Source organism: Ceratotherium simum, chromosome 6, assembly GCF_057802395.1.
Source record: "Ceratotherium simum simum isolate JZ-2026a chromosome 6, ASM5780239v1, whole genome shotgun sequence".
Taxonomy (NCBI): Eukaryota; Metazoa; Chordata; class Mammalia; order Perissodactyla; family Rhinocerotidae; genus Ceratotherium; species Ceratotherium simum.
This window is the reverse complement of record NC_141905.1, coordinates 14,802,770-14,815,170: the sequence shown is the minus strand read 5'-3', so window position 1 is coordinate 14,815,170 and position 12,401 is coordinate 14,802,770. Positions and strand designations below refer to the sequence as shown.

General features: G+C 35.4%; 1 protein-coding gene across 1 annotated transcript in view; it reads left to right on the top strand.

Moving 5' to 3' along the window:
• The window catches only part of RYR2 (ryanodine receptor 2), a 694,605-nt gene that overhangs the window by 178,202 nt on the left and 504,002 nt on the right, over nt 1-12,401 (top strand). The window contains exon 2 of the mRNA XM_087431907.1: nt 3,024-3,143. Coding sequence (XP_087288033.1) covers nt 3,024-3,143 — 120 coding nt within the window. The remainder of the gene's footprint in view (nt 1-3,023; nt 3,144-12,401) is intronic.

Here is a 12,401-nt window from a genome sequence, read left to right as displayed (position 1 = left end):
TTCTGTTACCTCAATTGTTAACTGTCTGGATCCCATGAGTATTAGGCAGTGTTTAGTCTTTCTTGAAATAGAAAATAGATTGTGTGTATGTGTGTACGTACCTATATCCTTATGCACACATGTATATGTTGAGAATAACCATATTTACTACACATGGGTTATAATAAATAAAAAATAAAGTGACTTATCAAAACTTCTCAAATACAGTCAGTAGTCTTGTAAACCACAGTGGTTCTGGAGAAAAATTGTGCTTTGAGGTGAATGATGGGTTGATTAAAGGGAATTGGCAGGTGTTCGGGAATTGGTGTTTGGTCCATCAATGCTCAGTATATTGTACTTTCTGTCAAAAAGGAACCGTTTTCTTGCTGGAATGTAAAATAAAACCAGCTCCCAGATAAACTGAAAAAAGCCTTATAAGTATGTCAGGCCAGATTCTGTCGTTGAAAGTTGAATCATGATTGAAGGTTGTAGTGAAAGCCTCTCTCCTTGGTGGTGTAGCAGAGCTCTCTTGAACTTAACGTTGCTTCATGGCCAGGTACTCCACCACACAATGTTGAGGCACTGGATTGAAGGGAAACTTTGCACAAGTGAGTAAGTTCTATAAATTTAATAGAGCAGTTCAATATATTATTTGTTTGTTCCTTTCCCTTGCGTGGTTGGTGTATACCACATATTAATGAGCATCTCCACGTGTGCTGTCATTTCTGGTTCTGTCCAAAGTACATAGACTTATTTTAAACTTCAGCTGTTATTGATTGCCTCCAAATTCTTATAAAAGACTACTCACAACTCTCCTGGGATCCATATCCTTTCAGGGACCCATTCGGGATCCGAACTCCTCAGAGCATGGCCCTCATACTTGAGCACTTGTTAAAGATGCAGAATCAGCCCCATCCAAGACCTAGAGAATCAAAATCTGCATTTTAGCAAGACCCACAGGTTATAGGACACGTGTTAAAGACTGAGAAGTACTTCTCTAGATAAAAGTAGTAAAAATCAATTAAGCCTCTAGAAGCGGTATGGGGCTGAGGACTTTTAGATTTGGATAAATTAGGTTTAATGATCAGTTCCTGGAAATATAGATGATCAGCCCTCTGTGAGTAAAAAGTTATTTTGAGCCTCATTTTCCTTCTCTATGTGTGGATAATCTTTATATTACAGAGATATTATAAGCATTAAATAAGTTAATGTCAGGACTGGCATACACTATACTTTTGGTAAATATAGTGTGCCTTCTCTTCTTTTGGGGATTACTGGGTAGCACTGTTTTTCTCATCTGTCCTATACCTTGCTATATTCTCTTATTCTCATTCCCAAACTGTCTTTAATTAGTACATTAAGGCGATTATTTTTTAAATGGTGATTAGATAGCCTCCAGCATTCAAAGGAGCCTGTCTTACCCAAGAGTGACGTTTACATGCTAGAGTTAGTTCCACAGGGTGAGAGACGAGACAGTAAAGGACTGTGGGGATTTATTTAGTAAGGTACTGAGCATGTCAGCACAATTCAGATTTTTGTTATTACACTGCGTATTTGGAAAACACAATGTATCTTTGATCTTACAGATTATATAAGCAACAAAAATGCTTCATTATTTTTTATTATAGCCATGCTTAACGTGAATTAATATTCAGATATACTCATTCTATGAAAATAATGCTATTTTTTTAGCAAATGACTTTTTAAATGTAACAATTGAATGTTCACTGGAAATTAATGCCCACCTGGAGGGATAGTTGGAAGTGATTATTAAGAGATTGGACTTGGCCTGTGACTGGTGCTATAAGCCAGCTATTAAGTATTGCTGTTACCATATAGGAAATAAGCAAATACATAGCATTGTAGGGTTTTAAATGCAAATTAGTGTTACACTTTTCCAGTTAATATAGCATATTCTTCGGGTTAATCCAAAAGGCTTATTTTCTGCTTCTGAATATTTATTACATCTTTTCACCTCCACTCTGCCGTTCTACCCTGGTGAGGGTCTTCTAGGATATACTTGTATGTTCCTAATTAACAAAGTCAATGAATATATTTGTTCTTTTACTACTCCGTTAAGTGTCCTGTTTCTTTGAGGTTGAAATGTCAAAATATAAATGGTTTGATTCTTTAGGAGTTTGGCACTTAGAACCTGTTAAAGTGAGACACTTTGTTTAAAAATGATAGTATCTTCCATTTATTGTCTATTTAGTGCCTTTTGTATGTCAATCACTGTGTAAAGTGCTTTATCGCACAGAGATTCAATACTTTGCCTAAGATCACCGATCCTGTGCATGGCAGGGCTGGGTTGGGAATCTCAGCTGTTGCTCTTTCTAGAGTCCGAGCTTCTTGCAGTACTCATGCTGCCTATACTGAGTCATCGCATTTATCATCTTTTCCCTTGTATATTTTTTCCTGTAATCCTGCTTGATTAATTGATTGAAAGTTAGTGTTGGATTTCAGAGGGCTAAACTAACAAATTATCTCTCTGTACATCATTAAGCAATACAGGATTATTTCAAATGTGATCAAGTAGACAATGTGTGGTTGAACTAAGATGATTTTTCTGGTCGATTTGAACCCAGAAGTTCTATCATTGACCTGTTTTTCTGTGTTAGTTTGGGAACGATGTGTATGCCTGCTGTTAGAGTTTGTTCCATTCTTGATGGTATTTGATGTCCTAGGAATATATCAGACAATTTCTTGTTAATTTTGATGTTTAAAACAGTGTGTAAGAGCGCTAACATGGAAAGCCTGTATTTTTCTGTTCTCTACGCAAGTTGCCTCTGGGGATCAGTATTGACAGTGAGAAGACTGTCGATTGCCTTGAATGGCAATAACTTCCCCCACCTCCCCTCGCCCAGTTACCTTTTTTGCAAGTAAAAGTGCTCCAGGAATTGATTCTGTGGCTTTTCTTAGACAGCCATTCTTACATTTTTCTCTAACTTTTAAAATGCACTAAAATAATATTCGTCTAGATCTTATTTAGACTGTCTAGTCATGTCAAATCTCACTTCTTTTCCTCTTTTCCTCCCCCTTTGCAGGATGATGAAGTGGTTCTGCAGTGTACCGCCACCATCCACAAAGAACAACAGAAACTATGTTTGGCAGCAGAAGGATTTGGCAACAGACTTTGTTTCTTGGAGTCCACTTCGAATTCCAAGGTGGGATAAAGCCTTTTGAGGCTATTCAAATATTCAGGTTTTACTAGTGGCATTGAAGTTATTTATGGACACTCTACTGTTTTCTGTGGAACACATAAACTAAAGGGGATGTGAAAAATGTTTTCAGTATTCATTAAGCAAATTTTTAATTGAGCCCCTACTCTTCGCAAATAAGTCAGATACGATTGTTAACAAGAATAGACAAAGTCCTTGCCCCCATGGTATTTATATTCTAGTGGAAAAGTAAACAGTAAATAAATGATATGATTTTGGAACTGATAAGGGCTTTAAAGAAAAGTAGAGCAATAAGATAGTGACAGGCAAGAACGCACCCTTTCACAAAGGGTTATGTTTAGGGAAGGCCTTTTCGAGGCAGTGACACTTGAACAGATTGGAATGAAGTGAGGGAGTGAGCAGTACTGAGTTCTTTAACATTCCAGAAAGAGGAACCAGGTAATGCAAGGACCCCTAGTTAGGCGTGTGCTTGCAGAGTGTTTAAGGAACAGCCAGGAGGCCCCTGCAGCTGTAGTACCAGGAATGAAGGGACTAATGATGGGCAATAAGGTCTTAAAGGGACCACAAGGTCTCAAAGGGACCAGGTCATGGAGGGCCTTCCAGGCCATGGTTGGGAGTTGAGGTTTCCTCTTAGTATGAAGTGAGGCTTGGAGCAGGTGAGTGAAGCAATTTGATTTAGATATTTAGAAGATTGTTTTGGCTCTGGTATGGATTAGAGGATGTTGAGAGAGCAAGAGGAGAAGCAGGGAGACGAGTTGGAAGGTACCTGCAGGAGTCTGGATGGGAACTAATGGTTCTTCACACTAGAAGGAGTGGTTGTGGGAAAATACGGGGGAGGATTGGGAATACACTTTGAGGACTTGCAGGATGTGCTGATAGATCAAATTGTGTAGGATGAAGGAAAGAGAGGAAATGAAGATATATCTGGGGATAGGAAATCAACTAGGAAACAGTCAACTTAATAGTTTTTTGTGTAGCACTTTTTAGTTTACAGAGTCCCTTGACATGCACGATCTCATTTAATTGTCGCCATAACTACGCATAAGACTGTGCGTAGTTATTGCTGTCGTATTCATTTTGCAGATGAGTAAATGGAAAGCTAACAGAGCTCAGGTTACTAGACCTAAAATGCTTCATGTGATTTGAAGCAACAGTGTTAGCAATGGCTTTTCACTTACACCTTGGTCTTTTGGCTTCAAATCTCTGATTCTTTCCTTTATACCACAGTACCTTTTTGGTTATGCTGTGAAGTAATATTGAGCAATGTATGCATATGATTTATTTATTGTAATATAATGTGAAGTAACATAATTAATATTGTAATAGTGGGTGGCAAAACAGTATGCATTTTATAGCCCTGCTTAGATTTATTTTTAATCTGACAAGTGTTTATTAAGCATTCTCTTTGTACAAATTACTGTGATGGCGTCAGTTGTGAAAAATATTCTTCTTAAAAAGAAAATATTAATCATTTTAATATTTGGCACTTTCCCTGTGGTTTTTGATATTCTGTAGTGGCTAGAACCACGCAGGCCATTTAGTTAGCTGCTTTTTGATTTTCCACGTTATATTGAACACTGTACTAGTTGTTGTCCTCTTGATCCCTTAATGTAAGAGCTGGTTTCCAATCCTAAAAATGAATGCTCCCAATTCTGTAGTAGGTATATCATGTAGCAATTGAGGCCTTGAAATAGGGCTAGGCATCCATTTAAACTGGTTAATTCCTAGCAGGGATACTAGGTTGACTATCTGGTTGTTACTGATGACCTAGTGAACTGACCATTTTAACCATTTTTGTTGCTGTAATACTATCTTATTCTTTTCTGGTTTATCTGTAAATTTGCATGTAGGATGAGATATTGAGATTGTTTTTCAAACATAGAATAAAATAGCAATTGACGTCCAATAAACCAATCGGAACTGTTTATTTTTAAATTCTCACAACATAAATACTATATTTTCTTTCTCCTACTTAGCTTACTTGAAGATCCCCCGCTATGTCAGTTGTTTTTTTCATTTCTCCATTTGCCTTTGTTCTCCCTGACTTGTACACTCATGCACCATATAATGATGTTTCGGTCAACAACAGATCGCATATACAATGCTGGTCCCATAAGATTAGTACCATCTAGCCTAGGTGTGTAGTAGCCTATGTCACCTAGATTTGTGTAAGTGCACTCTATGATGTTCACACAAGGACAAAATCACCTAACGATGCATTTCTCAGAACGTATCCCTGTTGTCAAGTGACACGTGACTTTGTACGCTTCCTATACTTTTCTGCCTGCTGAAATGCTGCTTGTCCTTCAGAGCCTATCTCAAACGGTCCCTCTTCTGTGTTGCTTTTTTCCAAATGCTCTGAGTTCTCTCTGTGCTTCTTAAGTGCTTTGTTTATACTTCTGTTATATTGCCAGTTGAGCTTAATGCTGCTTTATATCTCTGCTACCTTCACTTCCTGAATACATACGTGTGTATGGTCTCAGATATATACACCAGCTTCTGAATTCCCTGAGGACCAGAGCATCTCTCATTTATTTTTTTATCTCGTAGTACCAAGCACAGTGCCTTGAACTAGTAAGTGATCCATAAAATTTAGTGGATTATTAAGTTTGAAAGGGAACCACTGGTCTTAGGCCAATTATATTTTTTATGAGATAGACTTTTAATTTTCTATAATAACAAGGAGTCAAAACTCTAGATCTCAGTTCATGTTTAAGTTATATAAGCCTGGGTACAGATGTGTTTCATGCAGATATATCTTGATTTGACTTTCATTGGTAGAAAATGGGAGACGGCCTTTTTTTCCTCAAATTGGTGTCTCCTGCATTTATTATAAAGGTGTGGAGACAAAATTATTGTTGACAGTGAGTAGTCAGTCACTATAAATTATATATGTGTTCCTGGAAATGTTCCCAGAAATATATTAAGCTACAGAATCTTTTAATCAAAGGCAGGACTTACATTTTCACAAGGCTGTTTCATGCTCCTTGGATATCTATTCAGGCTGATCTCTGCCTGAAAGAGAATGGTTCATAATTTTAGCATAGATTTTCCTGCAGAAAATGTAAACATTAAATCTGATATGTTTTAATTAGTTATTCATAATCATAATTATGGATATTTACTGTGCACTCTTTATATGAATGACTTTTCACTTTTGTTTCTATATTTTACTATTGAAAAGTTTTTGCTCTTAGGAACTAGTCACTTTCAGACAGACCCACCTTGTTGTTATTAAAAGTTTAAGCAGAAATGAGAAGTTATCAGAGAGGCATACTTTTTAATCTCTTTGAATTTCCCCTTCAATCAGATAGAGCTATGCAGATGGCAAACCTCAGACCCACAGACAATAGAATATCTAAAACAAACTAGGTGACAAGTTGTTGCCACATATGGTATCAGTAAGTGTATATAGGAGGAAGTGGAGGAAAGGCAACACAATTTCTGTTTGTCTCTGAAAATCAGTAACAAGTACTCACTGGAAAGCATGGTAGGCCCATGTAAAAACAGCAGCCAAAACTAGGAGGGAGGAAAGGAACCATGGTCAGGATGGATATTCTGGAACCATCTTGGCCTATGGACTTTGGAAACTAACCACGTAAAGCTCCCTTCTAGACAAAGCCCCGCTGTGAGGAGAAATTGTTGGGAATCAAGTTGGATTGAGCAGGGGTGATAGGGGCAAAGTATGGAGAAGAACCGAGTAAAAGTGGGGAAGGGAAATGGAGCCAATAGATCCCATAAAATAAAAGGCTGTTTGCGAACACTACTTGAAAACAGCAGAACAAGTTGCTTTAGAGCCAGGAAGCTACAAAACCACAGTGACTCACCCTCCTTTCCTAAGGGTACAAGAAAGCTCATCTCAGTTTTGATCTGTTTGTCTGGTATGCCTTTATTGCCTGTAGACATAATTCTGCTCCTCATTTGTCTCTCTCTCTCTTTACTATGTACTATATAACAATTATACATACATATATAATTATATATAATCATGTATAATTTATATGTAATCATGTATAACATATATAAGATAGAAGTGAAATAATCTAATTTATATAATTATTTACAATTGTCCTTTATATATATAACTTATATATGTATATGTCATTTTATATGTCAAAGAGAGAGAGAGAATAAAGAGCAGAATAATATTTATAGGTAATACAGGTCTACCAGAGTTACAACTGTTAGCTGTTGTTTCAAAATAAGCTAAAATTCAGGAAATGAGAGATACTGTGACAGAATAGCATAAATTATAAACTCAGAAATAAGGTGAGTAGAGAAGAGAAAGATTTGAAAAGAGCTGAAAGGTAACAGGAGAGAATTGTAAATAAAAGAAAGACTAATTTTAGAAATGGAGACTGAACTAGAAAGAACAGGTAATGCCTTCAGAGTAACAGAGGATGGAAAAGTGAAAATTAAAAAAAGAAAGACAGAAAAGAAATCCAAAGGAAATGAAGGAAGAGATGTAAGGACGTGAGGGACTTACAGTTTTGCGTCTAGCATGTAAGAAGCTTGGAAGTTGCCACTCCAGTAGAGATTCTGACACGAGGAACAGTCATGAGCAAGCAATACACATGTATCCGAGGGACTGAGACTCAAGGATGGTTTTAACGGAGAGAGTATCACATGTTCTATGCTCTGACAATGTAGAGTTGGTAAAACAACCAAAAAATAGGGGAAGAGTAGGGAAAGTTTATGAAAATTATATTAAACTTTCTTATAGCTTTATAGCTGTTGTCTGAAAGTAAAAGATATAACTTCAGGTTAGATGCTGGGAGAGAAGAAAGATGAAGAAGTTATTAGCTATGTCTAATACTGCTCATAGAGAGAACAAATAGGTAGTAACCAAAAAAAGTGGGACTTAAGGGTATTATTTAAAGATATTAGTATAAGGGTAACCAATACTTCCTAAACAGAAAATAGCTATATCTTTTATGTAGATATTATATAGATATGAGAAAGAGATATTACAATATTATGCAAACAAAATAAACCACATAGTGAAGAGATAGATATATAATACATGAGTGATAACATACACACACACACACACACACACACACATTTTAAATAAAAGAAAAAATCCATTATAAATAAAAGTGCAATTATACATTTATATTCCTTTTAAACAAAAATACGTGTTTAACAATATAAGAGAATTGAGGCCAAAATATATTAATCATATAAATAATTATAAGTGGACTTGACTTACCTATTAAAATAAAAATTTAAGGGGCCGGCCCGGTGGCATAGTGGTTGAATTCACGCAGCCCGGGGTTTGCAGGTTCAGATCCCTGGTGCGGACCGACGCACCACTCATCAAGCCATGCTGTGGAGGCGTCCCATATACAAAATGGAGGAAGATGGGCACAGATGTTAGCTCATGGCCAAGCTTCCTCACACAAAAAATAAATAAATAATGAAATAAGAACTTAGATTGACTAACAAAGCCAATAGTTTTAGTGACTATATACCAAAGCAAAGAGATTCAGAAAGGTAAAAATTAAAGAATGGACAAGGGTATACCAAGAAGTGCAAATATAAAGAAAGCAAGTATCTCAATTTCATTATTTGACAAGGTATAATTCAGACCAAAAACTTTAAAAGAGACCAAGAAGGATATTCAATAATGTTAAAGAGTATACTTCACAGTGAAGATAAAGTAGTTGTATGCACCCAGTAATGAAACAGCTTTCACAAACCAGAAATCATAGAAGGTGCAAGGAGAAAAACATTAATAATAGGAGACATAACACACTTCAACTGGAAAAAATAAGTAAAGTGCTTGGTATAAAAGGTCGATGAAGGTGGACCTTGTAGAGATATGTCAAAATCTGAACCTCAGAAATAGAGAGCATACATTTTTAAAAGATTCACATACAGCATTAAAGAATATAGACCTGGGCCGGCCCGGTGGCTTAGCGGTTAAGTGCGTGTGCTCCGCTCCTGGCGGCCCGGGTTCAGATCCTGGGCGTGCACCGACGCACCGCTTCTCCGGCCGTGCTGAGGCGGCGTCCCACATACAGCAACTAGAAGGATGTGCAACTATGATATACAACTATCTGCTGGGGCTTTGGGGAAAAAAAAGGAGGAGGATTGGCAATAGATGTTAGCTCAGAGCTGGTCTTCCTCAGCAAAAAGAGGAGGATTAGCATGGATGTTAGCTCAGGGCTGATCTCCCTCACAAAAAAAGAAAAAAAAAAAAAAGAATATAGACCATATTTTAGGCGATAAAGAAAACCTCAGTAAATTCCAAAGAGTAGCAATAATGCAAACATGACTATAAAGAAATAGAATTAGGAGTTAATTTTCAAAAACAAAAGCCAAAAAACTCACAAAAGTCCATTCTACTTCAATATTAAAAAGCACACTTAAATAAATGTTGGGTCAAAGGAGAAATATCAAATAAAATCGAAGAATTTCTTGAAAACAGTGATAGTGAATACATGATGTTTTAGAATATGTGGGATGCAGCCAAGAAAGTTACCATAATATAATTTTTAGCATTCAATGCATATATTAATAAAAATGAAAAAAGAAAATAAGGGAATTAAACAACAGATAAAAACCTAGAAAAAGAACAACAAGGTAAATGAAAGAAAGCAATAGGATAGAATTAATAAAGATAAAAAGGAAATTGATGAGTTAATTTAAAAATTGGTTCTTTGAAAAAAATCAGTAGACAGACCACTAATTAGTCAAGAAAAAGAGAGAAAGCACAAATATTCTAATATTAGAAGTTACATAAGGGTAGGAGGGGGATAATGATCAAAACAGGAAATTAAATCATAAGGGACCATTTGCTCAATTATATGCAAGTGGATTTGCAAATCTTCATGAAATGAATCATTTTCTAGAAAAATTAAGTATACCACAGAAAGTCTAAACAGATTAATTATCATAAAATAAATTAAGTAGTAAAAAAATTTCCTGACAAGAAATACACCAGGGTTGGATAACTTCTACTTAATTATGCTACTTAAATTATTCCAAACCATAGCAAAAGAAGGAAAACTCCCAAATTTATTTCATCAAGTAAGTATAACATGGATTCCAAAATCTTAAAAAATTATTTTGGAAAAGCATAGATCAATTTTAATTATGAATATTGAAACAGAAGTGTGAAATAAAACATTTGTTATAAAGAAACCAATGTTGCGTTAAAACATGTATCATGACCAAGTGAGGTTTATTCCACGAATCCAGGAGTGGCTCAACACCAAAAAAATCCGTTAATATAATTCTTCATATTAGTAGAGCTAAGGAGAAAAATGCTTTTGACATCTCTAAAAGTAGGGAAAATTTACTTGATGAAATTCAAAATCTATTTATGTTTCAAAAAAATAAAATAGGAACTGATGGACAGCTCCTTAATGTTATTTTACGGATACAGACACATACACACTCACACACTTCAGTTCAAAAGTCAGCACCTTTGTTACAGGGGCGCACTAGTGGTTATATCAGGTGCAAGTTAAAGAAGGATGCTCCCTATCTCTCTGCTGTGCTGTGTGTTTTGGAGGTACAAGCCAGTGTATTAGACATAGTGACTTAAGTTGGGAAATGAAGAGGTAAAACTATCTCTAGTTGCAGATGATTTGATGATGTATCTAAGAATCCCAAAAGACTCAATGGAAAAACTACTTCAAAAAATGGATTTAGGAGAGAATCCGTGAAATAGCTGGTTACAAAATCAGTGTATGAGTAGCCTTCACATGGATAGACCAGTTAGAAGGTATACTGAAACATACACATATGGAGTGATACATGGCATGTGCACACACACACATACATATAAATACATACATACAAACAAGTTTACATTAAGTAAGAAAGGGGACCAATGATAGTCTTAGGCTAATCATTTGTCAATAGTCATGAAATGGTCCCTCAAAAAAGAAAATTCATTAAAAAAATAAAAGAATTCTGTTTAATAATCTTATTGCCACAAGCATAGTTTTCTAGTGTTATTCTACGTGGACTCAGGACAGAGATAGTAGGGGGATCTTTAAGATTTGCTTCAGCCCAACACTGCAATGATTCTGTGTTTCTAAGCCTGATCAATACCCACCGTATGGATGAAACAACACTTTATTTTTATCAGGCTTCCAAAAAGGAAGTTGAGCCTTGTAGATAGAACAATATCAAGAGCTCTTTCTGTTTCCAATTTCTATGGCATCACTTTAATTAAAAGTATTTCTTCCCATAATGGAACATGATAGAGCAATACTTTATCTTCAGTGACTTCTCATTTCAGGATATTATTCACCATCATGAATAATGCATTAGGATATTAATGATGCATAATAGTTGTGATATTCCAGATGAACTGCTCTTCTTATTCAAGTGAGAATTTTTGAAAAATAAAAATGTCAGTATAAGATAAATGCTGGATGATGTAAGAAAGATTCACTTTAAAAATAAAGTTTATGAAACATTTTAAAGAACCGTTATTTTTTTCAATATATTTCCCCTAAAAGTTAATTGAAGTAATAAAACATAATTATAGGAGAATAAATATTAACATTATTATTGTTTTGTTCTATTTACTTTATTCATTGTGACCTTCACAGAAGTTTGCACAAAAGGGAGGAAAAAGAAAGACCAAGGTGGTTGGGAAAGAACATAAATTATCAGTAGCCATATTTGTTTCTCAAAATCCTTGTGTCTTGGTTGTATAATTGTTTCTCTGCCAATACGTTAAAAGGTAAACAAAGTAGATAGTAGGTGTGGCAGACAGGAAATATCCTAAATGATGTATGAATATCCAGTTTATAAAGAATAAATGATTGCATACATAAAGTTCTGGTAGAACAGAAGAGTTATAAAAAAATGTCTAATAATCTTTAGTAGATTATTGTATTGGCCACAATGGAACTGTTTGTTAAATTATAATTCATTTAAGTTGTGTGGAGATAATTCTTCTTAGTGTTTTAAACATACATTGATGCTGCTACCCAGTTAGGAAAGGGTGATGAGACAAAGATGACATAATTGAAATGCCCAAAGTAGAAAGCATTTTACGGCATGCTTGAATAATACAGCATTGATATATTGTCTTATTAGCTAAAGACTCATTCTTGGACTATTTTAAAGAATTAAAAGAATTCTCATTGTAGTGAAAAATGAGCTGCTGATTTCCCATTATGTTTCTTGAAATGAAATGAAAACTTAAGAAAACACTGAAATCTAAGACTGAAAAACAATCTAAAATCTGGGAGAGATCCACTAACTATAAGGCAA